The following is a 25,632-nucleotide window of genomic DNA, read 5'->3' as shown; positions in this document are numbered from 1 at the left end:
ACCGAGTCCAACCGACTCGGAGCGCGAGTCGTACCTCGCACTCCGCGAGCTGTTGCCTACTGATGAGATGAGATTGAGATTGAGATTGAGATGAGCTCCTAAACGCGCAGGTGCAGCTCACTAATCTGCTCTTTTCTTTGTCGCTAGCTAGCTTCCTCCCTCTTTTTTTCTTTGCCCCACCCATGCGGTCGCGCGCCCTCGCTGGCTCTCGGGGGAGTGGGGTGAGAGCGTGGAGCTGTGTCTCTGCAGGAGTTGCTCCCCTCGCGGCCGCAGGGGGATAAGGCAGCGGTGCTGGGGCCTTGTGGAGTTGCTTTAGGCGCCTAGACGGCTATTGTTCGGAGCCCGTCTCTGCTGGAAAAATCTTCCCCTCGTCCCGGCTCTGCTCCCTGCAGGCGGAGGCGCGGGGAGGGGGAAGTCGTCGCCACCTCCCCGGCGTGCGGCGGTCGGCGGGGGGGGGGAGGTAGGAGGGGGCGAGGCTCAACATGATGGCGGCCGAGGCCGGGGCTGAGGAGGGCGGCTCAGTTACCTCCGCCGGGATGGTGGGAGCCGTTGGCGGAGCTGAGTCGGAGCACTATCCCACCTTATGCCTGGGCAAGGAGCTGGGGCCGCAGGGCCCCTTCCTGGTGGGCTCTGGCGGGAACAGCCCAGGCGCCGGTGGTCCGGCTTTGTGCTCGGCGCTGGGGCTCCTGGCGCTAGGCTCGGGGCCTGCCTCTCTGGTGTCTGGAGGCGGTGGCGCCGTGACAGCAACTGGCCAGGGCCGAGGTCCGGAGGTGTCCGGAGAGGTGCTGCCCCCACCCGAACCCAGCACTGTCGCCTTTCCCCCGCTGCCACCGCCGCCACAGCCACCTTCTTTGGCGGGGGGGCTGGGGACTGTGGACGAAGGCGACTCGTTGGATGGGCCGGAGTATGAAGAGGAGGAGGTGGCCATCCCGCTCAACGCTCCCCCCACGAACCAGTGAGTAGTCAGCGCTTCCGTGCCCGCCGGGCGCTCGCCGTTCCTGGGCGCTTCCCTCGCGGGGAGGGGGGGCGCCGCAGCGGGGAGCGCGGCGTCGGGCCCCCACCTTTTCTCAGTGGAAAATGTGTGTCAAACTCCTGTGGAAGTGTCGCAGAAGTTTTTAATTAGGTTATGTATGGGGAGAAGAGGCAATTGAAAAAAGAAACTGCAAGCCTTCATTAAGGTTTTTATTATACTTACCTTTCCATTAGGTTAGTCGGGATTCCTACGGTGCTAGTTATATAAAGAATCTTGCACTAGAGGCAGAGCAGTTCTGTGTTTATATTTTGTGAAATAAAAAAATCAGGTAATGTTATATAGAGTTTATGTAACTAGCGAGTGCTCTAAACACAACCTTTGGATTTAACAATGAATTAACTCTAGGAAGTCTGCAGATTTACATAAAAAGGTTGCAAGGCTTGTATTGGAACAGCCCTCAAGCAGGTATCTTATTCTCCCCAAAATGAAACAGTTTCAAAGGCTTAAATTGCTTACGTTGGTATCTAGAAATATGTTATTCCTGAAGTTATAGTAAGTATAGAGGATAACAGGGTTTCAAGATACAGGATGGCAGATATGTTCAAGGTATAGGTCAAAGTTAATCTGAAAACCCATCTGAATTTGGGTTCATTTTTATCTTCTCTCATAACTCCAATGTCAGAGAGTTAACTTCTGCATTATTTCAGGTATTTCCAAGATTTCAGAAGCCATTGCAGTTGTAAGGAGGAGGTAAACTGTAATATTAAATTATTTTTTTTTTTTTTAAATAATCTCTCTAACCTTGACAGGCTTTCTACTAATCCTTTCCTCTTTTAAATTCTTGACTTTTTGTGGTAGTTAATAAAGAATAAGACTTTGTTTTGTGAAGATAGTGTTTGAATAGTCTTAAAGTTGTACACTTCCATAAAGAGCTAGCAATATAATCAGGCAGTTTAGATAAAGGCTGAGGAGGGAAATAGAAGCACATAAAGGTGAAGTTACTTCTTCGATATTGTGTATTAAGTCAGAGATACACAGAATTCTGATCTTCTGGTTTTCTCTCTGAAAGATCAGACTGCTTTTTCTGTTAGAACTGGTTATTATGTTTCTCAGAAAGTAGGGTTTTCTTGGAAATATTTTTAGAAAGAGGGGTAATTCTTGATGAATGATAATGTATTTTAATACTAAGTAATTGTTACTACTTTCACAAATATAAGTGGATTTTGCTGTCAGTATTGTCTTGTAACTCATATGATAGCATGAAGGTTAACTTTCATAAAAGAGGATACAAAATTTCTGACAAAAAGCACGTTCTAGGGGGAAGACTGCGAAGGCCCTAATTTTCTGTATTGGTCGATGAGGCTACTTACCTTGTTAAGACAAAAGGGATATTGAAGTCTTTGCAGGACCAGCATAACTGTGTAGTTGAGTATTTGCTCTTGCAGATACTTCAATATAAAAACATCTAAGCAGTAAAATAGATTTTTAAAAAATTTATTCAGAAACTTATACCTCCATCTACTTAACTGTTTTTTCTTTGTAACCTATCCTTTTTGTGACTTAAAAAAAAAAAAGTTGTTGTCTAATTAAAAATAATCAGAAACCTTTTTCATGCATCTATTTTAATACAAAGTCAGTTTTTTACCATTCTCAGTTAAGTAATTTAAATTAGCTGTATTTTGATAGTAAGTTGTATCCTTTCAGTCCTGATGTTTTATTTTGGAAGCATCCTTTCTTTGTAGTCATACCATCTGCTTTTATAGAATTGAGCTCTTGATTTATTACCAGAACAAAGATCTGTCACCTTAATATTATAAGCAAACACCTAATACACTTAACTTCCTCTTCTCTTTTCCAAGTACCTCAGGAAAATGGGAATACGTTTTAATGTGATTTCTTTAATTTTCTAGCAGCAGGAGGAGTTTGTCAATATGTAACAGATTCTTTTTATTAAAATACTCAAAATCCCAAAGTATGATTGATATTTATCTTTGATCCTTGTAAGGGCCTAAGGTGGCACTGCCAAGTTATAGGTTCAGGATACAGTAACAGATGCCAGACCAACAGCTTTAGGGATAAACAAGCTATTGCTAAATATAGGTACAGTAATAAATACAGATCAGTAGTACAATTATCTGTGTTGTTACGACAACACATCCAGTAATTGAATAGTATGATTATCCAGGTCAAAATGACAGCAAATCCAATAATTTACCAATACTGGGCTAAACTTAATATCCAGGAGTGGAATGGCTTACATAACCATGGTTATCGGGCAAGGTGGCAGGAAGCAGGGCACGGCTTCTTTAGATGAGCGACACAGACCAGCTGACGGGCTTGGGGAATTCAGAATTCCCCGATCGGGCTGTCCTATGTAATTGTTGAGTTGCGGAAGCACTATCTGGACATGTTAACCAATCATCACACATCCTACCTCTGTTCCGGTTCTGTCCTTGGTGTGCAGGGGGCATGCAAATACTGTGTAAGGCAATGCTAGCCCCACAATCCTGAGTGAGACTGACTTAATGATTGTCTGTTCAGTGTGTGCTTTTTCATTTGAGTATAGAAGTAGCATGTTTATGCTGTAGCTTAATGGTAGGTGGGAGGTGCAGGATGCTAGGGAACAGAGTGGGCAATTCTGTGTGTGTTTTGGTCTTTTTCTCTATATGCTCTACCCCATCTGCAAAGCTCACTGTCAGAGGTTGATGGCGGTCTGAAATGGCATTACGGAAATGCCTACAAAATTAATGAATGAATGATACTTAATTTAGTAGTAAACCAGTGATATGTGAAATAGTTTAGTTGTTTCTGTATTTGAATAAAAATCTTAAAGTTGACAAGATATATCTTAGTGTTCCATTAAGATGGCAGAAGCAGTTCCAGTATATTCCAACACAATTCATATTTTCATATGGTGTTTCTTTAAGCAGTGATTATCAGTTTGAAATGGAAATCGGTTGAAATCAAAAGATATTAACCTTGCAAGATGAAATAGGTTGTCAAAATACTGTCTTGTTAAAACAAAAATCCTACCCACAATAGACGTATTTTTAGTCACTCTTGGTATCTGTTGAGGCAACATATTAGTGAGAAAAAACAGTTGAAGATAGAGAGCTGGGTAGAGAAATATTAAATAAACATGGTTTGAGTGAAAGTAAAAAATGTTTTGTCTCAATGTAGTGTGAAGTTATAGTTTCTTCAGATGAGTCTGTCAGAGGTAGCAAGTCCAGAGTTCTACAGCGTTTATTTCAGTAGCTAATAAGAAAACAATGTTTTTCTGAAAGTGCATAGTTTTACAATGATTATTGAAGGCCATACTCCGTACCAAAGAATAAATTTGTGTTGCATTGAAAACCGAGGGGAAATGCTATTGGCATGTTTGGACCCTACAACCTCTCTGGGCAACCTGTGCCCAGTGCTCGGTCACCCTCACAGTAAAAAAGTGTTTCTTGATGTTCAGACAGAACCTCCTGTGTTTCAGATAGTGCCCATTGCATCTTGTCCTGTCACTGGGCACGACTGAAAAGAGCCTGGCTCTGTCGTCTTTGCACCCTCCCTTCAGGTACATTGATGAGATCCCCCCTGAGCCTTCTCTTCTCCAGGCTGAACAGTCCCAGCTCTCTCAGCCTTTCCTCATAGGAGAGATGCTCCAGTCCCTTCATCATCTTCGTGGCCCTTCTCTGGACTCTCGCCAGTATGTCCGTCTCTCTCCTGTACTGGGGAGCCCAAAACTGGACACAGGACTCCAGGTGTGGCCTCACCAGTGCTGAGTAGAGGGGAAGGATCGCCTCCCCTGACCTGCTGACAATACTCCTAATGCAGCTCAGGATACTATTAGCCTTCTTTGCGGCAAAGGCACATTGCTGGCTCATGTTCAACTTGGTGTCCACCAGGACCCCCAGGTCCTTTTCTGCCAAGCTGCTTTCCAGCTGGGTGGCCCCCAGCATGTGTACTAGTGCCTGGGATTATTCTTCCCCAGGTGCAGGATTTTGCACTTTTCCTTGTTGAACTGCATGAAGTTCCTGCCAGCCCAATTCTCCAGCCTGTTGAGGTCCCTCTGGATGGCAGCATGACTCTCTGGCATATCAGCCGCTCCTCCCAGTTTTGTGTTGTCTGCGAACTTGCTGAGGGTATGCTCTGCCCCATCATCCAGATCATTAATGAAGATGTCAAACAGGACTGGATCCAGTATTGACCCCTGGGGTATACTGCTAGTTACTGGCCTCCAACTAGACTTCGTGCTGCTGACCACCACCCTCTGGGCCTGGCTGTTCATCCAGTTTTCGGTCCACCTCACTGTTTGCTCATCCTGCCCATACATCAACAGCTTCTCTATGAGGATCTTATGGGAGATGATGTCAAAAGTCTTCCTGAAGGCTAAGTAGACAATATCTACTGCTCTCCCCTCGTCTACCAAGCCAGGCATTTCATCATAGAAGGTTATCAGGTTGGTCAAGCAAGACTTCCCCTTGGTGAAGCCATGCTGACTACTCCTGGTGATTTTTTTTCTTGTCCTTCACGTGCCTGGAAGTGGTTTCCAGGATTAGCTGCTCCATCACCTTCCCCAGGGATCGAGATGAGGCTTACTGGCCTGTAGTTCCCTGGGTCATCTTTCTTGAAGATAGGGGTGATATTTGCTTTCTTTCAGTCTTTGGGCACCTCTCCCAATCGCCATGATCATTCAAATATTATCGAGAGTGGCCTCGCAATGGCATCAGCCAGCTCCCTTGGCACTCATGGGTGCATCCCGTCAGGGCCTGTGAGCTTATGTACGTCCAGTTTGCTTAAGTATTCCCTGACCTGATCTTCTTCCACCAAGGGTACATCTTCCTTACTCCAGCCTTTCCCCCTGGTCTCTGGGACCTGGGATTCCTGAAGGCCGGTCTCGCCAGTAAAGACTGAGGCAAAGAAGGCATTCAGTACCTCAGCCTTTTTCCGTGTCCTGTGTCACCAGGCCCCCCGCTCCATTCAGTAGTGGGCCCACATTTTCCCTGGTCTTCCTTTTGCCACTTGTGTACTTATAGAAGCCCTTCTTGTTGCCTTTGGTGGAGGTGATCCTTGAACATTAACCAGCTTTCTTGGGCTCCTCTTCCCTCCAAGGCCTTATCCCATGGAACTCTTCCAAGCAGATCCCTGAAGAGGCCAAGACTGCTCTCCTGAAGTCCAGTGTTGTGATCTTGCTTTTTGCCCCCCCACCCTTAACTCCACCATCTCATGGTCACTGCAGCCAAGGCTGCCTTTGACCTTCACATCCTCAATGAGCCTTTCCTTGTTTGTGGGTATGAGGTCCAGCAGAGCACCTCTCCTTGTTGGTTCCTCTATCACTTGTGTTGGAAAGCTGTCATTGATGCTCTCCAGGAACCTCCTGGATTGCTTATGTCCTGCTGTGTTGTTCCTCCAGCAGATATCGGGGTGGTTAAACTCTTCCTCCCTTCCCCCCCTGTGGACATGAGGCTAATTCTAGCTGTCTGTAGCTGTGATGTAACTTGATTTTAGTGTATGAGGTTTCTCGTCTGTTTCACAGTTAATGTGGTTAGCAGGTAACCTTTTTTTCTTCAGTTAATGAGTGTCTTTTACTAATGCCTGTTCTCGAATTGTAGAGGGAAGATAGAGAAACACGTTATTTTTAGGGTTTTTTTTGTTTTCAAGTTGCTCGGTATTTTGCTGATTTGTCCAGATCTTATAATTTGTGTACTTACAGAGTAGAATTGTATATAAATCTGGTTTTATTTCTGTCTGAATAGATGGTGTCAGAAATGCTATTTTAAAAGAATGGTTAGGAGCAGCAGAACAAAATTGTACTTTAAGCTTATGTTGGAAGTGAAGCAGTAAGTAAACTGAACATAAGTACATCTATAAATGGAAGCTTCAGATTTGGAAAAACAAAAGTGGAACAACATTTGATGCTGGAAAAAGTTTGAAGAGGAATTTTCTGGTGTGTGGTTTTTGGTTTGTTTTGTTGGTGTTTTTTTTTTTAATATCAGTTGAAGGTTATTTAATCTAAACAGTGAATAGAGACTCTTAACCTGTACTTTATCAAGTTTTTATTTTGTTGTATATTGTCTCCCAGAACTTCAACATGGGACTTACGCACTTCACCTACTGGCCTACCCTATTGAGAAACATACTATCATGCCATATTTCTTCACCTTTTGTCTTCCTTTTGGACTCGATGATCCAACCTAAATGATATTTTTTTAATTTTTTTTTTTGTGGCTGGGGAGGAACACTAATTTTGCTGTTAGAGGGCATAGATCTCTTCAGCATAGGACCGCATCTGTTGTTTCAGCCATAAATTCTTAGGATTCCTGCAGTAGTTTTCCTGTTTCCCCCATATCTTCCTTTTTCCTTTAAAAAACAAACAAAAAAACCCTTGGTATTTATCTTGCTCGTGGGCACAGTAAGAGGATGGAGAAGGCATCTTATTTCAACATTGTGTTTGTGTTGCATAGAAGTATCCCAATGAAACAAATTCTGTGTTATTCTGTATTCCTCTAGATTATGGTCAGCACCAATAAAATTTTACCAGTTCTTGACAAGTTCCCTCTACTGTTTTATATACTTTCAGGCAGTCTTAATTATTTTTTATTTTTATGTAAAACATTTGCTTGATCACTCTGGAATAGAACAAAAGTTAGGTTTTTTGCATGGGTCTATCTTTAAATTATGTTTTGTATATTTATAAATATACTGTTTATAGTTGAGGACTGTTATTAGGGGACCTGCTTACTGAAACTTGTTACTTGAAGTAGTCTGGGATTATGTCAGTGGGAATAGCTATTAGCAAAGGCTTTGAAGAAAAGTACAAGAAAAGCTGAGGTGGATAAACAGAGTATTTTATTATTTTCTGTATAGACAACTTTCCTCCTAATTTCTTCTGTAGAAGCTCAAGAATTTGTGTTGTCTTTTTTTTAATTCTTTCTAAGGTAGCTAACAGTGTTGCTTAACTTTAAAAAGGTACACGTTACAAAATGATTAAATATTTATCTTTCTATTAATTATTAATGTATAGAAACCAATGTTGCTAAATAAACTTGTAAGCTGCGGTAACATTTGAGGAAAGGTGTAGCCAGTTTGCTAGGGCACTCAGTGTACCCATTCGGTGTTCTGATAAGTTAGAAGTTTGATTCTTGCAATGATCGGGTTCTAAAAAATGTCATTCTCATCTTAATGTTCACCTTTATATTTTCAACAACTTCTTGGGACCAATTTCACATAGAAACAATTTTTTTTTTAATTATTAAAGGTTGGTTGTTTTTGTTAACACTGAAATTGTAATACTTGTTCATCCTTAAGTGGGATTTGAGTTTATATAAGTATAAAGTTTCCTCAGGCTGGAATATGTATGTTAATGTTAAGGTATTTTTAGCTATATATAATTGTATTTAAAGAAGTTGAGTATGTAACTATATGGAAATATTTAAAATCTTAGTTTGCTGTTAAGGAATCCTGGCATTGGCTCAGCAGGGGTGGGTATATGATTTTTTTCTTGTTAATACCTACTTATAGATATTTGAAAAGGGTTTCTTTTATGAACTTCCCCATGCAGAGTACATTGCTTTATTTTTCTGGGATATTTTCCAGAAACTGAGGTTAATGATGCATTTAGATTTAGCTAACATTTGATAATCAGCTTGGGAGTCTATAGTGATTCTGTGTAGTTTGTATAAGCAGTTTTTCTATAAATAAATAAAAAAATTTTAAGTCTACCTGTTTTTTCTGTAAAATTATGCATATGTATATACATGTTCCCCCATATGTGGTATCCCCCCAAAAGGATATTCTGTCTGTGGCTTACTCGTTGGGTTTTGTTTGGTTATTTTAGAGATAACATTTATCTATAGAAAGTTTGGTGCAATTTAAGAGGAATCATAAATCAATTAATTCCATTTCCATACATCCATCTGTTAGTAGAATAAATAACATTGGAGACTTTGCAAGATCCAAGCTTGAATATTTGCTTAGTCCAGAAGATTAAGGAATGGCTTGCATCATCTTGTTCAAACTACAGCCAGATTTCTACACCCTTTCTTCTTACAAAGACTTCTGTACTTCCTGAGCATCTGTGGAGAGAGGGTATTTTTTGTTATTCTTTCTACTCCTTGGCAATCTAAGGGATGCTACAGAAATGTCTTCATCTTTCCAAAAGCAGAATGTAACAACCTCTGTAGTAATCATCTTATCCTATATTCAAGTCTAGAAACAGTGTTTTATTTATACCCATACGCACACACAATTAATAGAATCGTGAGGTTGCAAGTCATTCAAAACAAGCATTATGAGTTGGATAGTTTACATCCTATTTGTTCTTTCCTTAGTTCTACATGCAGTTCTTCTACATCACACTATTGGATTCAGTGTGTATATGGATCGTACTCTATAGGCAATTCCCACCTGTTCCTATTGCAGGTGTGAAGTATTGGACATCTATTGATTTAGACATTGTTTCTATCTTGGATTTTAGTGTATAAAGCTCTAAATTTCAGAGTTTTCTCATTAGAGCAGCAGTTCGTCACTGATGAGACGTACCTTGCTAGTGAGGCATTTCAGCATCAAAGATTAGGTGAGAGTGGAGCACAAAATTAAAAAAAACAAACCAAAACAACAACAATCCTGTGCTTGGTTAGTTTGGGCTTGTTGTGGTTTAGCCCTAGTAGGCAATTAAGTACCACACAGCTGCTCGCTTACCCTCCCCCCTCCCGGTGGGATGGGGGAGAGAATCGGAAGAGCAAAAGTAAGAAAACTCATGGGCTGAGATAAGAACAGTTTAATAATTGGAACAATAATAATAATAAATTGTAATGAGAAGGAAAACAAGAGAACGAGAGAGGAACAAAATCTGGGGGTGGGGGGGGAACCAGTGATACAACTGCTCACCACCTGCTGACTGACGCCCAGCCAGTCCCTGAGCAGTGACCGCTACCCCCCGGCCAACTCCCCCCCAGTTTATATACTGAGCATGACATCATATGGTATGGAATAGCCCTTTGGCTAGTCTGGATCAACTATCCTGGCTGTGCCCCCTCCCAGTTTCTTGTGCACCTGGCAGAGCATGGGAAGCTGAGAAGTCCCTGACCAGTGTAAACACCGCTTAGCAACAGCCAAAACATCAGTGTGTTATCAACATTATTCTCACACTAAAATCCAAAACACAGCACTATACCAGCTACTAGGAAGAAAATTAACTCTATCCCAGCTGAAACCAGGACAGGGCTCTAATCCAGAGCTGTGCTGCTGAACGGGAGGTGAAAACAAAGATTGGTATGAAGTAAGGTTCAGCACTAGTAGAGGCAGGGACTCTATATTTCAGTCCCTTGGAACACCAGTGTTGCTTCCAATGAGCAAAGCTGACTGAGTGGGTAGAATAGTAAAAGGATGAGGAGAAAGTCCAAGAAGGCGGGAGGTAGGAGAGAATGAAATGCAAGGAGAAAGTCAAGGAAACATTGGTACTTGTAATGAAATTAATGGCAGACAAGACAAATAACGCTTTAGAAATTCTTAATTGTTGCCAACTGAAATCTGCTGACTTGCACAACAGTATTAATATTGTTTCCATAGGAGCATTACTCCTAGTTTAAACAAAAAAGGCATATCTTTGACCTGAGGGCACAAGAATGAAGCATGTAAAAATGAGATACTTCTTGCTAAGAACTTTAATGAGTTCTAGAATTCATTTCCTAAGCTGAGCTTTCAGTAAGAAAATGTGAGCTGCTTCAAGAGCCTATTTAGCTAAATTTCACCTATTTATTGGTGGCTTTTTTTTTTGCTTGATCTTATGTTGTTGTTGCATCTCTCTCTATTTTAAAGCTTATTGCACTGTTTGTCCTTACAGTACTTGAAACTTTTAGAACCTTGCTTTAATAAAGTTATTAAAATGTATTACCTTTTGAATGTACACTTATTTCACCTTCTATCCTTGTTTACTCTTTTTATTAAGATTTATTGAGGTTTTTGGTTTATCTGTTTTGTGTAAGTCCATAGTTTGTGTATGCTCTGAAAGTATTTTAATGGCTGGTATTGGTAATGTGTACAGTTCCCACAGTTAATGGCTTGTGGCACAGCTGGTATACTGAGGAATGTCTATGAGAGTGACTTTCCATTTTAGTTGCCTGGTTCCTAATCTTGAAGTGCAGCAGTGTTCTATTTTTCTGCATACTGTTTCAAAGCAGTTTTAGAACAGGTAACTGAGAAAAGCAGACTTATTCTTTATTAGGCTTATATTGGCTTTGTACCTGCACTTAGAAAAATGTATAGGGATCAAAAAAGGATTTTAAAACCCACTTTCCTAGAAGAATGTGAAACACTCTTAATTTCATGTATGCTGGATAAAGGACAATTGCTTGGCTTTTTTGGTCCCTCTCCCCCTTTTTTTAGCTTCAGGTTAGTTTGAACTCTTTTGTTTCATTATCTTACACGTGCATCCATCTACTGTAGAAGTTGAAAGGTTTGCAGAGCTTTTTCTGTCAGGAAGTTTTGTAAAGTGGAGAACTGCAAAGACCCAGTCAAAAATTGGTAACTAACAAGACAGAGGAAGGCAATTAATTTAATAAAGTATAAGTGAAACTTACCTTAATTTAATATTTATGAATAATGCACATAAAGGAAATAATGCAACCTTGCACAATATCTGCATAAATCTAACAAAGATGGGACAAGGTGTTAAAAGGCATAGTTTGGATAAAAAATGATGATGTTAAGAATGCAGTTAATGTTTTAGGCTGAGAGAAACTAGAAAGGCTAATATGAAGCTTGAACAGTGAAATATGAACATCAGCTCTTCAGCTATTTATCAGGGATGGAAAGCAGAATAAAAAAGAAAAAAATGAGAATACAGGATATCTTGGTTGTTTTCTCCTGTCTTCATGAAACTGTTCTTGAGATTTCTGTATGCCACTTGAAGCTGACGATTTTTCCTGGTTTATGGTAATCTTCTCTCTGCTCCTAATGGGAATAGAACTCGCATAGCCTCAGGAAATGATAATAAGATTCTGTAATGTTGTGAAAGGTATGAAGGTGGTGATTGTGAATTTATAGGTAGGGAGCTTTGACCATGTCTCCTAGAAGTTCTCCACTCTTCTTTTGGATTTTGTTGAAGCAGTCAGGTATGGCATTCAGACATTGAGGTGCTGGAGCGTGTCCAGAGAAGGGCAGAGAAGCTGGTGAAGGGTCTGGAGAACAAGTCTTATGAGGAGTGGCTGAGGGACCTGGGGTTGTTTAGTCTGGAGAAAAGGAGGCTGGGGGGAGACCTTATTGCTCTCTACAACTACCTGAAAGGAGGTTGTAGGGAGGTGGGGGTCGGTCTCTTCTCCCAGGTAACAAATGATAGGACGAGAGGAAATGGCCTCAAGTTGTGCCAGGGGAGATTTAGATTGGATATTAAGAAATTTTACTTCACTGAAAGGGTTATCAAGCATTGGAACAGGCTGCCCAGGGAAGTGGTTGAGTCGCCATCCCTGGAGGTATTTAAAAGACGTTTGGATGAGGTGCTTAGGGACATGGTGTAGTGGTGGTCTTGGTAGTGTTAGGTTAACGGTTGGCCTCGATGATCTTAAAGGTCTTTTCCAACCTATACGATTCTGTGATTCTGTCAGGAATGGTCTCTTATGCAGCTGTATGTTGCTTGTGTATATATCACAATGCACAGAATCCAAACTGTTTATGATTTCGTAGTTGTGTCTTCATTCTGTTTACTGTAATTAAGGTTGTGATTCATAGGGTTGGAGTTTTGAACATGCTGCTTTTGATTTAAACTGACAGATGGAAATATTTCCTTGCACAGCATCTGATTGCTTTGTGAAGCATGGAAGTCTGATATTCTCAGAATTAAAAAAAAATAAATATAGGTAACAAGTTAGTTATAGCAATGGTTAAACAGCTGGTCATGGAAACAACTACCTAAAACTATGGTCTGTAATTAGTAAGACATCTTGTAGTTGGATCATTTCATAACCTTCTGTTGCAAGGCTACTTACGTTTTCTCTTTTGATGCATCTGATAATAGCTATTGTATTGTCAGGGCACTAGCTGTGTGATTCAGAATGTTGTTTAGTTATATTTGCTCAAAACATTGTGAAAATAGTGAATTATTGTTGTGGTTAAACCCTAGCCGGTAACTAAGCCCCACACAGCCACTTGCTCACTACCCCCCAGTGGGATGGGAGGAGAATCGGAAGAGTAAAAGTGAGAAAACTCGTAGGTTGAGATAAAGACAGTTTAAGAATTAAAAAAAGGAGGAGAAAAAAACAACAGAGAGAGGGGGACCCCCCCCCCCCCAACAAACCCAAGAAAAATAAGTGATGCAAAAGAAAACAATTGCTCACCACCAACAACTGACTGATGCCCAGCTAGTCCCTGAGCAACTGCAGCCCCAGCCAACCTCCATCCCCCCAGATTTATTGCTGAGCACGATGTTGTATGGTATGGAATATCCCTTTGGCAAGTTGTGGTCAGCTGTCTCAACTGTGTCCCCTCCTGACTTCTTGTGCACCTCCAGCCTACTAGCTGGCAGGGCAGTGTTGCCGTGAAAAGCCGAAATCAGGACTCAATAGTCGGGATGACTGTTAAGCAGGTATTCTTTATTGCAGCGCTGGGCAGCACTGGGGATCGCTCTGCCACAAGTGCTCCGCCAGGTTAGCACAACACATCAGTTCATGTACAGAAAAATCATAGATATTCATCCGATTTCCTGAAAAGGGCAGTTTTATGGTGATGAGTTCCCGGAATTCATTTACATAGTCCAAGCATGCGCAGTAAAATTAGGGTTAGGGTCTTTTCACCCTCCCGGTGGTCTTCCATAGTCTTCCTCACGTTGTCCGCTAGTTGAACTTTGGGCTTCCTTTGTCCATATATAGTCATTGAGTTAGCTCATCAGTCCTTCGGCCTCGGAATGTTACAAGGGGGTGGATTTAAGCTAGTTCTTTGGTGCTTATCTTTGGCACAATCGTCCTGAGTTCCTGTTATCAGTGATTTAATTAGGAAGCCTAACGAGCTTGCTCAAGGCCTGTTTAGTCCTATCAGGTAAGAAGTCACAGGAAATGTCCCACCATCAACTCTGCTCAGCAGGTAACCAAAGCTATCTTTGCAGGGGAAGAGAACAAAAGAGAACAAGGATGAGAGTGAAACTAAAAAAATGCAAGTCTATGTATCACAGTAAGGTCTTAGTCAGGGATTTAACCCTTTCATTTGAAATAGTCGATAATTTAAATAGTACAAAACAGTAGCTGGATAAAAGTTTTCCTTTTTAAGAGGTTTTGAGAACAACACTTGGCTTTGCTTCAATTGCTCCCTCCACTGCTGCTCCCCCCCCCCCCCCCCCCCTTGATTGTTTGGGGTAGAAAGAGGTCTGACTAGAGTTTTGTAAAGAAAATAAAATTGATGTAAGGGTAAGGAATGTTTGAATGATGAGTCTAACCTTTGCCTTTAAACTGAAGTGTTCTTTTGTCATATTTTGCAGTCTGTGAGTTGCTGTGCATCTGTATTTGCTTTTAATAGGCTGCGTGTTGGGTTTGGGGAAGACTTTTTTGGCTGAAATATGGTCTGGTGACTGCTGTTGTTTTGTTTGTGTTGTTTGTGCAGGCTTTGATACTGTGATCTGTGTTTGTCGTTTGAGAAACAGGTTATAGCCTGAATTGAAGCCTGAGTAGGCTTAAAATACAACAGTCTGAGTCAGATCGGTTACCTCTGGTTCTGCTCGCTTACTGAAAATGAGCAAATTGGGGAGGAAAGAAAAAGCTGGTTATAGAGAGCCTTTGTCCCCTTTGGATGGTTCAGAGTGCTTTCCTCCAGTTTGAGTTATTTGGGGAAATGAGTTATCTGAACCTGTGAAGTTTTCCAATACACAAAATTTGTAAATAAGTAATTTGAGAGAGGTTGCACACCTAAATATCTGACAACTTTATTTGAAACAAAGGTTTGGAATTGTATCAGTTTTAACTGAGAACTTTCATTAGTTTCACAGGTCTGTTCTGTGAAAATAAACAGAAGCCTTAAATTCTAAGGACACCCATTGTTACATTGTTTTTTAGGTGGTATCATGGAAAACTCGATAGAGCAATTGCAGAAGAACGTCTTTGGCAAGCGGGAAAACCTGGAAGTTACCTTATTCGAGAGAGTGATCGGAGACCGGGTTCATTTGTGCTTTCATTCCTTAGTAAAACAAATGTCAATCATTTTAGGTGAGAATTAAATGTTTTCTTTTAAAACACTGTAACCTGTTTATTTGTGGTTTTAGAACTTAATACAATTGTTTTCTATACTGTACTATAATTTGATTTTTTTTTTTTTTTTTTTACTTTTTATCTATCTATGATATAGCTCTTTACTAAGGTTTAATTGTTTTAAACCATGCTACTTAAAAATTCCTTTACAGGCTAAAGAATGAAAATGTGAGGAAACCAACATCATCAGAATAGAGAAGCTTGTCTAAAGCTGTTGGGACTAAATTTACAGTAACATGCAGGCTTCTTATTAGTAATCTGAGGAGATTGTTTTGAGTCTATTCCTTAGTTATTGCAGCTCACAGGACATACTTGAATGTCAAAGTTGTAGCAAATCTGGGTGTTTCCTTTATAAGAAAGAAATAACAAGGAGAAATAAAGAGGTTATGTATTTAATAATATGAGGATTTGCTGGAATCAGCTTTCAGTATGTGTTAGAATTAGTTGTTCTAAATACAAATAGCCCTTTATCTGAAATTGTAACCAGGATTATTTTACCATTAGCAAGTTATATACATTAATTTATTCTCATTTAGTGTAAATGAGATATGTTCTGGGAAGCGCTTGAATGTTAGTCAGCAAGTAGTGTGGTGCAGTGTGAAGTTTATCTTCACAAAACAGGATATCAAGTGCATCTTCAGCAGTAGAAAAAACCTTTGTCAGCTTTCTACATAACAAGAAATAAACAGAAAGCAAATTTACTTGCAAAGCAAACAGAAATAGCATGCTCATGTTTGCCTCATGCTGTTTGAGCTAACAATTCATGCTTCTCAGCTATACTAATTCTTGTTTGGGATCTGGTTACTATGTAGCAGTAGTAGAAAATTAAATTATGTTAATACTTGCTTTTAAGTGCTGTTTTTAAGAGTCTTATTTTTAATAACTTCTGCTTATTGTAGCCAATATCAGGTGTTGAATGTTGGTTCATGTCCACCATAAAATTGTTTCTGGCATCTCAGATAAAAAATGGGAAACCATTAAAGACTTTCTAAGAAAGGGATCCTTATAATTTTTCAAATCTTACAGAATCCTTCCTTCTTGGATCCATTAAAAATGTGAAGAGATAGCTATTCAAAGGAAACTAATTTGTTTGCTGATACTGTTCTTCACAGAACAGACATGCATTTGGTTTCATTTGTTGACTGCAGAGTGTATATGTTTTTGTTATTAGAAGGGCAGATGCGACACTCAAACATTTTTCAGCCTCCAGAATTGGCAGTCTTGAAGTTATTTCAGCCAAATATAGGGATGCATCCACTGGGTCCCACAGACTGGAAGCGTCACTTTCACCAAAGCTTGTTCTTTGCCAATGGCAGCCTTCCAAAAATGGGTGAAATTTCCATTGCTCAACAATCTCGCTGATATTTTGTTTCCTAAAAGTGATATTTTTCAGATTAAACTTTCCTTACATATTTCTGTTTGACTAAAATACCAATATTTTAGGTGAAAGTTCTTCAAATCCCTCCCCGCCAAGTTGGATATGGGCATATGTTCATGCAGCATATGAGTGACAGATAGTGTATGAGTCTATCAAAACTAAATTCTTTTTGGCTGAAGTAGTGTGTTTTTTGGCGAGTTGCGGAGTGATATAAAATATTGGGAAGGAAAAACTTTATCTTTTAATCTTGTCCTTCAGAATTTTCTGTGATTACAGAAGTCTTTGTATTTACTAGTCCTGTGTGTTCCAAAGAAAGGTTTCATTTGAGCTTGATTTAATAATAAAATGTGAAACACTAAATTTCATTTAGAAGCCTAATCTCTGAATAATTTACCATGGATTCTTATAAGGAATCTGGTAGAAAATATGCCAAGAGATCTAGTCTAGATCCTTAAAGTTATGTTATTTGCTGACTCCCCTTGCAGTGTTTTATGCTTAAAAACTTCAAATTTCATCTCAGAAGATTGATCTTAGTATATGTTTTACACTCCTGTTTGGGAGAAATAATATAGTTGAAACAACTGACCTGAGAAGAGAGATTTTTAAAGCAGGGATGTATTAGAATACTGACCTGTTAATGAAAAAGAGAATAAAAGTGTAAGAAACCAACTACAAATAAATAATATACGCATCTGAGTTTCTCAGCAGTTAAATTTGTTTTTTCCTTTTGTTTTTGAATTGTTCATGAGCTTTGTAAAGAAGTCAAATGCTAAATAGAAAACTAAGTAGTGTCAGACATGTTTAACCTTTGGTACTGTAATTTGTTTTGAAATATCTTTAAGATAACTTGTCTTCTGGAAACTGGAGAGAGAGGTAATATGATGTTAGACGTTAACTTTTTTCTTTAAGTGAAATTTGATTAGTTGACTAATAGTTTCTCTCAATTTCTTGTATATTTTTATCTTCACTGATCAATGATGTTATATATTCTTAGACTTCAGTTTGTGAAGGTATATCATAAGACTTCCTCCTTTGGCCCAAGCGCTCACCAAGCCACTTTCAATCCTTTATCAGCAGTCCTGGCTAACCGGGAGGTCCCAGTTGACTGGAGGTTAGCGAATGTGATGCCCACCTACAAGAAGGGCCGGAAGGAGGACCCGGGGAACTACAGGCCTGTCAGTCTGACCTCAGTGCCGGGAAGGTTATGGAGCAGATCATCTTGAGTGCCATCACACGGCATGTACAGGACAACCAGGTGATCAGGCCCAGTCAGCATGGGTTTATGAAAGGCAGGTCCTGCTTGACCAACCTGATCTCCTTCTATGACAAGGTGACCCACTTAGTGGATGAGGGAAAGGCTGTGAATGTTGTCTACACGGACTGTAGTAAAGCCTTTGATACCGTTTCCCACAGCATTCTCCTGGAGAAACTGGCTGCTCATGGCTTGGACGGGTGTACTCTTTGCTGGGTAAAGAACTGGCTGGATGGCCGGGCCCAAAGAGTGGTGGTGAATGGAGTTTACTCCAGTTGGCGGCCGGTCACAAGCGGTGTTCCCCAGGGCTCTGTGTTGGGGCCAGTCCTGTTTAATATCTTTATCAGTGATCTGGACGAAGGGATTGAGTGCACCCTCAGTAAGTTTGCAGATGACACCAAGTTGTGCGGGAGCGTTGACCTGCTTGAGGGTAGGAAGGTTCTACAGAGGGACCTGGACAGGCTGGATCAATGGGCCGAGGTCAATTGTGTGAGATTCAACAAGGCTAAGTGCCGGGTCCTGCACTTGGGTCACAGCAACCCCATGCAACGCTACAGGCTTGGGGAAGAGTGGCTGGAAAGCTGCCAGGCAGAGAAGGACCTGGGAGTGTTGGTTGACAGCCAGCTGAACATGAGCCGGTAGTGTGCCCAGGTGGCCAAGGTGGCCAACAGCATCCTGGCTTGTATCAGAAATAGTGTGGCCAGCAGGACTAGGGAAGTGATTGTGCCCCTGTACTTGGCACTGGTGAGGCCGCACCTCGAATACTGTGTTCACTTTTGGGCCCCTCACTACAAGAGAGACACTGAGGTGCTGGAGTGTGTCCAGAGAAGGGCAGAGAAGCTGGTGAAGGGTCTAGAGCAGAAGTCTTATGAGGAGTGGCTGAGGGACCTGGGGTTGTTTAGCCTGGAGAAAAGGAGGCTGAGGGGAGACCTTATCGCTCTCTACAACTACCTGAAAGGAGGTTATAGCGAGGTGGGTGTCGGTCTCTTCTCCCAAGTAACAAGTGATAGGACAAGAGGAAATGGCCTCGAGTTGCGCCAGGGGAGGTTTAGATTGGATATTAGGAAAATTTTCTTCACCGAAAGGGTTGTCAAGCATTGGAACAGGCTGCCCAGGGAAGTGGTTGAGTCACCATCCCTGGAGGTATTTAAAGGACATGTAGATGTGGTGCTTAGGGACATGGTTTAGTGGTGGACTTGGCAGTGTTAGGTTAACGGTTGGACTCGATGACCTTAAGGGTCTTTTCCAACCTAAACAATTCTATGATCCTAAAAATGATTGTTTTAACACTTTGCAACAAGAGTTCTGGTGGAAAGTATGATGTTTTTCCCATTTACTACATAATTTATCAGAAACTAGCATTCTGCAGGTTTCATAAAACTGTTGACTTCACAATTTTTACCAAAAATTATAGTCTTTAAGTAGATCAAATGTCTCGTTCACTTCCCCCCCACTTATAACTAAAGGAATAGTTCAGTCCCTCTGTCAGTCTTTTTCTCCCTTCTCCAATTGCTTTTCCAGATAGCTCTTCGCATTTTCAAAGAAGTGTTATTGCTCAGGACTGCTGTCCAACTTCTGCGTTGCTGGAAAAATTCAGGTCCTCTTGATGCCATCAGTTTACATAACTGATTGTTTCTTTGGATTGTCTGGTCAAAAATATTGTTTCAACTTGTGTACTTTTTTCCCTTGTACAAATGACTCTTGTGTAATACAAATGTTTTTAATACTGTTAATTCTCTTACCTAAATCAATTATTTCTGACTGGTTTTAGAACTTGTATTGCATAGCAATATGAATAGACATGGTATTTCCCTTTTTTTGGTATGACAAGTGTGTTCACAAATCTGAGTACTAATATATGCACCCCACCACCTGGCAAAAAACCCTAAAACAAACAAAAAACCCCAAACAGCCCCAAAACAAACACACGCACCCCCACACCCCAACTACATATGTTAGCGAGTAAGATGAACAATTTTATAAGAATTTTCTTTTGTGTTAAACTATTGAAATGGGTTTTTTAAGCATTTTTCCTACTTATTAGCAGGCTTTTTAATTGAGTACGTTATTACTACAAAGTTATTTCTTATTTTTTAGCACGGATACTAGACTAACTGTAGAAAAGTGACTAATTTTTGAAGGTATTTCAGTGTTCTACACTGTATAATTAAGTGCAGTTATTTGTTACCAAAATATATTGATACTCTGCCAAATTTATATAAGCTGTGTGTCCTGCATGATAGAAGTATTAATGCTGTTACCTCTACTAATGTAGTACGTCACTTGTCCAGGATGCTGGTAATTACATTCTTGTGTTTAATTTAATTTAGTTTTAGCAAATCTGCTTACTTTTTTGTAAATCTACATCTCCTTTACAGTCTTCAAATATTTTTGTGTTGTGATGTTTATCAGTAATTGATGATGAGATATTCATTAGTTAAGGAAGGGTGTGTGTGTGTGTGTATATATATGAGAGAGAGAGTTTGTAATATTGCATTTTGTTGAACGTAGACAGCCTACTTTAAAAACTCAACGTTATCCTAACTTCCTCTTAAAAAAAAATTTAAAAAAAAATCACAAAACCAACAAAAACCACCCCAACGATTTGTAGCAAAAGATTTTCTTCTGTCAAGCTTCCTTTTCTTTGTTAACAGGATTATTGCCATGTGTGGAGACTATTACATTGGTGGACGTCGCTTTGCTTCACTCTCAGACCTAATTGGTTATTACAGTCATGTGTCTTGTTTGCTGAAGGGGGAAAAACTATTCTTTCCAGTAGCACCTCCAGAGGCAAGTAGTAAAATTTTTAAGTGTCATTTACTTAAATATTTTAATGATATTAATCTTGCATTTGATATTTATTGTTTTCTATGAAAAAGCATTTTAGACAGCTTCCCTAGTTCTAGAGCTGTCTCAGCATATGGTGAAGTATAAGGAATATATAAACATGTTCTTACTGATAGAAATTAATGATAAAAAATGTTTTTTAATGAAAATCTGTAATGAGAAAGCTAGATATCGGGTATTGCAGTTATCTCCAAATGTAGTAATAACATTGTATGTAAACTGAGATAAACAAGAAAATGTGTGGTTCTTGGCTAGGAAAGAGCACCATTGTAATGTAGCCTCTAGGGTTTTACACTGACTTAATAAAGTATTTCAAAATAATATTACGATTTTGTAGCAAAGATTTCAAAATACGCATCCTGGAAATAACCAAAGTTCCTGAAAGCTGGGCTTCTTTCAAGTGACTCTCCTTAAGACAATATCAGTAATTAAGAAAAAAACCAAACAACCAAAACAAAACAAAAACACCCCAAAACCACCCAACCCAAACAAAACAGCCCCCCCAAACACCTGCAGACTGTGTCGTCATTGTGTCCCCCCCAAATAAAGAATGTTTCTGAATGTTAGACTTTCATAAATTTCCACTAAGTTGAAGAAAGTTTTAAAGTACTCTTTCATGGGAATTACGTTATTGGGTAATTTGATTTTTGGAGATAACGTGACTGATAATGTTACAAGGCTAGAAACAAAATGAGAGCTTTTGTAGATAACTTTAGGAATTAAGCATTTCCAGCTCTTACTATTTTTGACCCTTTGAAAACTTAAAACTAGTAAGGGGTACAAATGACTGTTACCAGTCTTTTGCCTCAGAATAGCATAATGTTGGGGAGAGGAAGTCTACACTAGAATGAAAGGGAAAATTAATATCTTTGCACTCTTCTCTTAAATTGTAGCCTGTGGAGGATAGAAGGAGAGTTCGAGCAATTCTACCTTACACCAAAGTGCCAGAAACTGATGAAATAAGGTATGTTTTAATAATAGGTAGAAGCAATTGTGAAATTCTTGGGGTATTTATAAATACTAATGATTTCAGTATATGTTCACTATGCAAATACTTTCCAATTGCATCTTAGACTTAACGCTCTGAGAGGTTGAAGGTATGATGCCTCTCTTTCTTTTTTGTCTCGTCATCTCTCTCCTTGTCTTTTTTCACTGACCTTGGTGTCTGCAGAGTTGTTTCTCTCACTCATCTCTCTCTTCCAGCTGCTGTTGCACAGCAGTTTTTTCCCCTTCTTAGATATGTTATCACAGAGGCACTACTACTGTTGCTGATTAGCTCAGCCACTCCTGCAGCACCCCCCCCACTACCAAAACCTTGCCACGTAAACCCAATACGCGCACTCTCTCATACCTTTTTTTTTTTTTCCTTCTGTGAACTGCTTATTCATTTCCTTTCTAACGTTGATCTATCAAGAAAATCTATGGGATGGTCTTTACTCCCCACTTCTCTTGCATTTTCACGAGATGTTATGTGGAAAGTTATGTTATGCAAAACCAGCAGTCCTAGAACATATGCTAGTTGCTTGCAATTAATACTGCTTTCTTGATATGTCAATTTTTTTCCAAATGAAAAAAAAAAAAAGGAAGATTTGGAAGAGTTTGTAGTGATTTCTAACGAGACCATCTTGGTTTCACAAGTTGATAGAACATGCTGGTTGAATTGGGAATTGGGTTCTTGATAGGACTATTAGCCTAAGTTTATAGAGAAAGGTATATGACGGCTTTATATCCTCATTGGGGTGGAAATTTATCCCAAGGTTGCGAGTCCAGTCCATTCTGACCTCTTTAAAAAACACTGTAAGGATATTCATCTTTGAGAAGACCTTCTTCTAAGCATACAAGAAGGTGGTAAGACAGGAGGGAACTCCCTGATTGTGTATTGCAAGTAGGGCTTCTTTCTGTTCTTATGCATAGTAGGATCCATCAAGTCTGGTAAATGCCTAATTGCACCTACCAACTTAAGAGGAAAAAGCATTTCATTACTCTGCTATGGTAACAAGGATTGCAGGAAATTATACCTTTTCTCCCTCTTTTAGAATACAGCTGAAATGTAAAGTTTTGTGTGTCTGGCTAGGCTTCTGAGATCTGCATGGTAAAATAGTTCTGTTCATAGCAAAGCTGGGACAAAGTACTCTGTTTTAGGTCAAATTAATGTACTATACTCTTGTACTGTAATGTACTCTTGAAGATTTTATGTATTTCAGGGAATCTTGACTTAATTTTAATGTTATAATTAATATTTCGAAAGCTTCAGGTATTTCAGGGTTAATTTCAACCAGTCTTCCACGCATTAACTTACTGTGAACTTCTTTGTAATAGAACTGATGTAGAATGGCCTTGCTGTTTATTGTCCAGTGTTAAGATTTAGGTTCCTTAGTAGCTGAATTCATTCTAAGTATTTTCATTAGGCTTTTTTATTCTTGCTGTTTGATTTGTGCTCAAGGTAATGCATTTTTCTGTTACCCTCTGTCGCAGATGAATTATTAAGAGAAGTCCTTGTGGGGTTAACTAAAAGGGTTTTATTAATGATTAAATGATGATCAAATGGTAATTAATCGATGATTGAATGAAAATCAAATGGTAATCAAATGGTGACTAAGCGACAATTGAATGGTAATTAAACAGTGATTTAACAATAACTTGACAATGATTTATCGTTTAAATCATCATTTAAATTATCATTTAGATGGTGATTAGATGATTTTAGACAGCGGTCAAACACTCTACTACTTACTGCACTTGTAATAATTAAGCTATAGCTGCATATATAAATGTTGCTAGCATACAGTATACTCTTAGGCCTAATGTAAAATGTCACTCACTTCATTATAGATATCAGATGCTGGGTAAGGGGTGTCTCAACCTTGAGGAGTAACCTTGAGAGGCGTCCCTTCTCAAGGGGAAGATCACTGCTGTGCAGCCTGCTGCCATACAGGAGAGCTCAATGGGCTCGGAGTGGGCTACAGATATTTATAGCGTGAAGTGATTGACTCCTAGTCAAACACCCTTTTGGTGTATGCACAGCTGTAGCAGTTTTAGTTTTGTCTAGTCCCAGCTAGGGCTAGTACTGTTAGCTCCTGATAAGACATGGTCTAGATTCCTTGGTTCCTGAGAAGATATGGCCTAGCACAATTCTCAAGGTTTGCACAGCAGGGCTGATTTCAGTCAGACCTACTTCTCAGTAATGCCTGAACCAAAGTACTGTTCACTCAGAGTGTGTGCATCTGTCACACCCTCTCAAATGAGAGACATTCCATAGAAAATTGCTATCTAATTTTGGATTGAACTAGTAGTTGATGAGCTTCAGTACCTCATAGCTATTGCCTGTATCCCTGAAGCATCATCTGATTTGATTGAGAAGTCCCCCTGTGCTCCAGTGAAAGGTTTTCATATGACCTGATGTTGTGGTTTAACCCCGGCCAGCAACTAAGCACCAACAGACACTGGAGCAGTAAACTTCCTGGATGGGTGCCTTCTGGCTGTTGTTTTTTCTTGCAGTTCCTGTACTCGAGCTTCTAGTCTCCAGGTAGGTTCACCATCCCACTTCCTCATGTCCTCCCCCTGGTCACGCAGATAGAACCACAGGGTGGCATGTGGTGTGCGCCACCGGTAACCCTCTCCCCTCAACACAAAAAGGCTGACTCTTAATAGCCAAGACATTGGTTGGAATGGGTGAGGAAGACCTATCCTTCTTTAATTGCTGGGACAATTATTGGGACAGTTTCTCCACAGCCGAGATGCAGGCCTGTAGGGAGGAAGCGAGATTCTCTTTGAATTCTTGAAGTTGTCTGGCCAATCCATCCACAGTTGGTGCTTCCGTGTCTGTCCAGCTCATTATTGCCAGGGTGCTGGCATATGATGTCGGTGCACTTCGTACAAACTATTGCCACATGGACCGTGTGCACTGGATTTCATCTGGGTCTTTGGATACCTGGTTGTCATCCAGGTTGCTATAGATCACCTCCACCACGGCTAATTCCCTCAGATACTGGCTACCTCCTTCAGTGGTGGTCCACTCGCTTTGGGAATTGGCAAGATCTTCCTTGAAGGGATACCTGTCCTTCACACTCGACAGGAGTCACCTCCAAAGACTGAGGATTCCTGCCCTTTTTCCAATCCCTTTGCCACTGGCCTTATCCCTAGCAAGGGATCCCAGCTGCTGGGCTTCCTTACCCTCTAATTCCTGACTACTGGCCCCAATATCCCAGCATCGGAGTAACCAGCTGAGAATTTGCTTGCCTGGTTGACAGCTTTGCATATCTCTCAGCTCACAGATAGGGATTGGGTGGTTTCTGTTTCGTTTATGATTTCAGTCCCTTCCCCTTCCTGTTCTTGTGACTGCTCTGCTGCAGAACAGGCTGCCTCTTCTGATTGTTTCTACTGCTCCCTCTTAGGAGAAGCTTCTTCATCCCTTACTAAATGAGTTGACTTCTGCTTCCATTGTTTCTTTTTAGTTATAGAGGTGACTGATATAGTTGAAGGCTGGGCCTTTAGTTTAGCCACAGTGTCTGTTGGTATGTTTTCAGATCCAGAGATCCTCTCTTCTCCTTGAGGGTGCTGCAGAATATTGAGCAGTGTTCAGGAGGTGCAGGCCAGGCCCCAGCGCAGTGTGATAAGCTGTGCCTCTTCGGAATAGCCAGGGCATCTCTTCCCCCCAAACATTCTATCACTTCATCAGGATCTGGGAGTGAAGATCCAAGCCATAGGAGGTGAGATTTCTAGATACCTGCTCATATTCTCCCACATGCCTTGCCACCCACACTGCTGTGGGGCCTGGGTGAAATTCCTAAATAGGTTAACCTTGGAAAAAGCTGAAACAATATTCTGAAGAAATACCAATAGGAGTATTTTGATTACACAAGGATGTTCAAGATATTGAAGAGTTATTGTAATGAGGGAGAAAACATCACAGAAGAAAGTGGTGAAGGTGCCATGCTGTATTTCCTCCACCAAAAACCTCTCGGAG

At 40.4% G+C, this 25,632-nt stretch overlaps 1 protein-coding gene across 2 annotated transcripts in view; it reads left to right on the top strand.

Annotated features, from left to right (window-relative positions):
• Positions 1-450: 450 nt before the first annotated feature.
• LOC140651140 (ras GTPase-activating protein 1-like) overlaps positions 451-25,632 on the top strand; it is a 110,313-nt gene continuing 85,131 nt past the window's right edge. For both annotated transcript variants that reach the window (XM_072860276.1, XM_072860275.1), the window contains exons 1-4: positions 451-955; positions 14,998-15,147; positions 20,474-20,609; positions 21,560-21,630. In XM_072860276.1, coding sequence (XP_072716377.1) covers positions 483-955; positions 14,998-15,147; positions 20,474-20,609; positions 21,560-21,630 — 830 coding nt within the window. In that variant the 5' untranslated portion in view covers positions 451-482. The remainder of the gene's footprint in view (positions 956-14,997; positions 15,148-20,473; positions 20,610-21,559; positions 21,631-25,632) is intronic.

Source organism: Ciconia boyciana, chromosome 4, assembly GCF_034638445.1.
Source record: "Ciconia boyciana chromosome 4, ASM3463844v1, whole genome shotgun sequence".
Classification (NCBI taxonomy): Eukaryota; Metazoa; Chordata; class Aves; order Ciconiiformes; family Ciconiidae; genus Ciconia; species Ciconia boyciana.
This window is presented reverse-complemented; position numbering and strand designations above follow the sequence as displayed.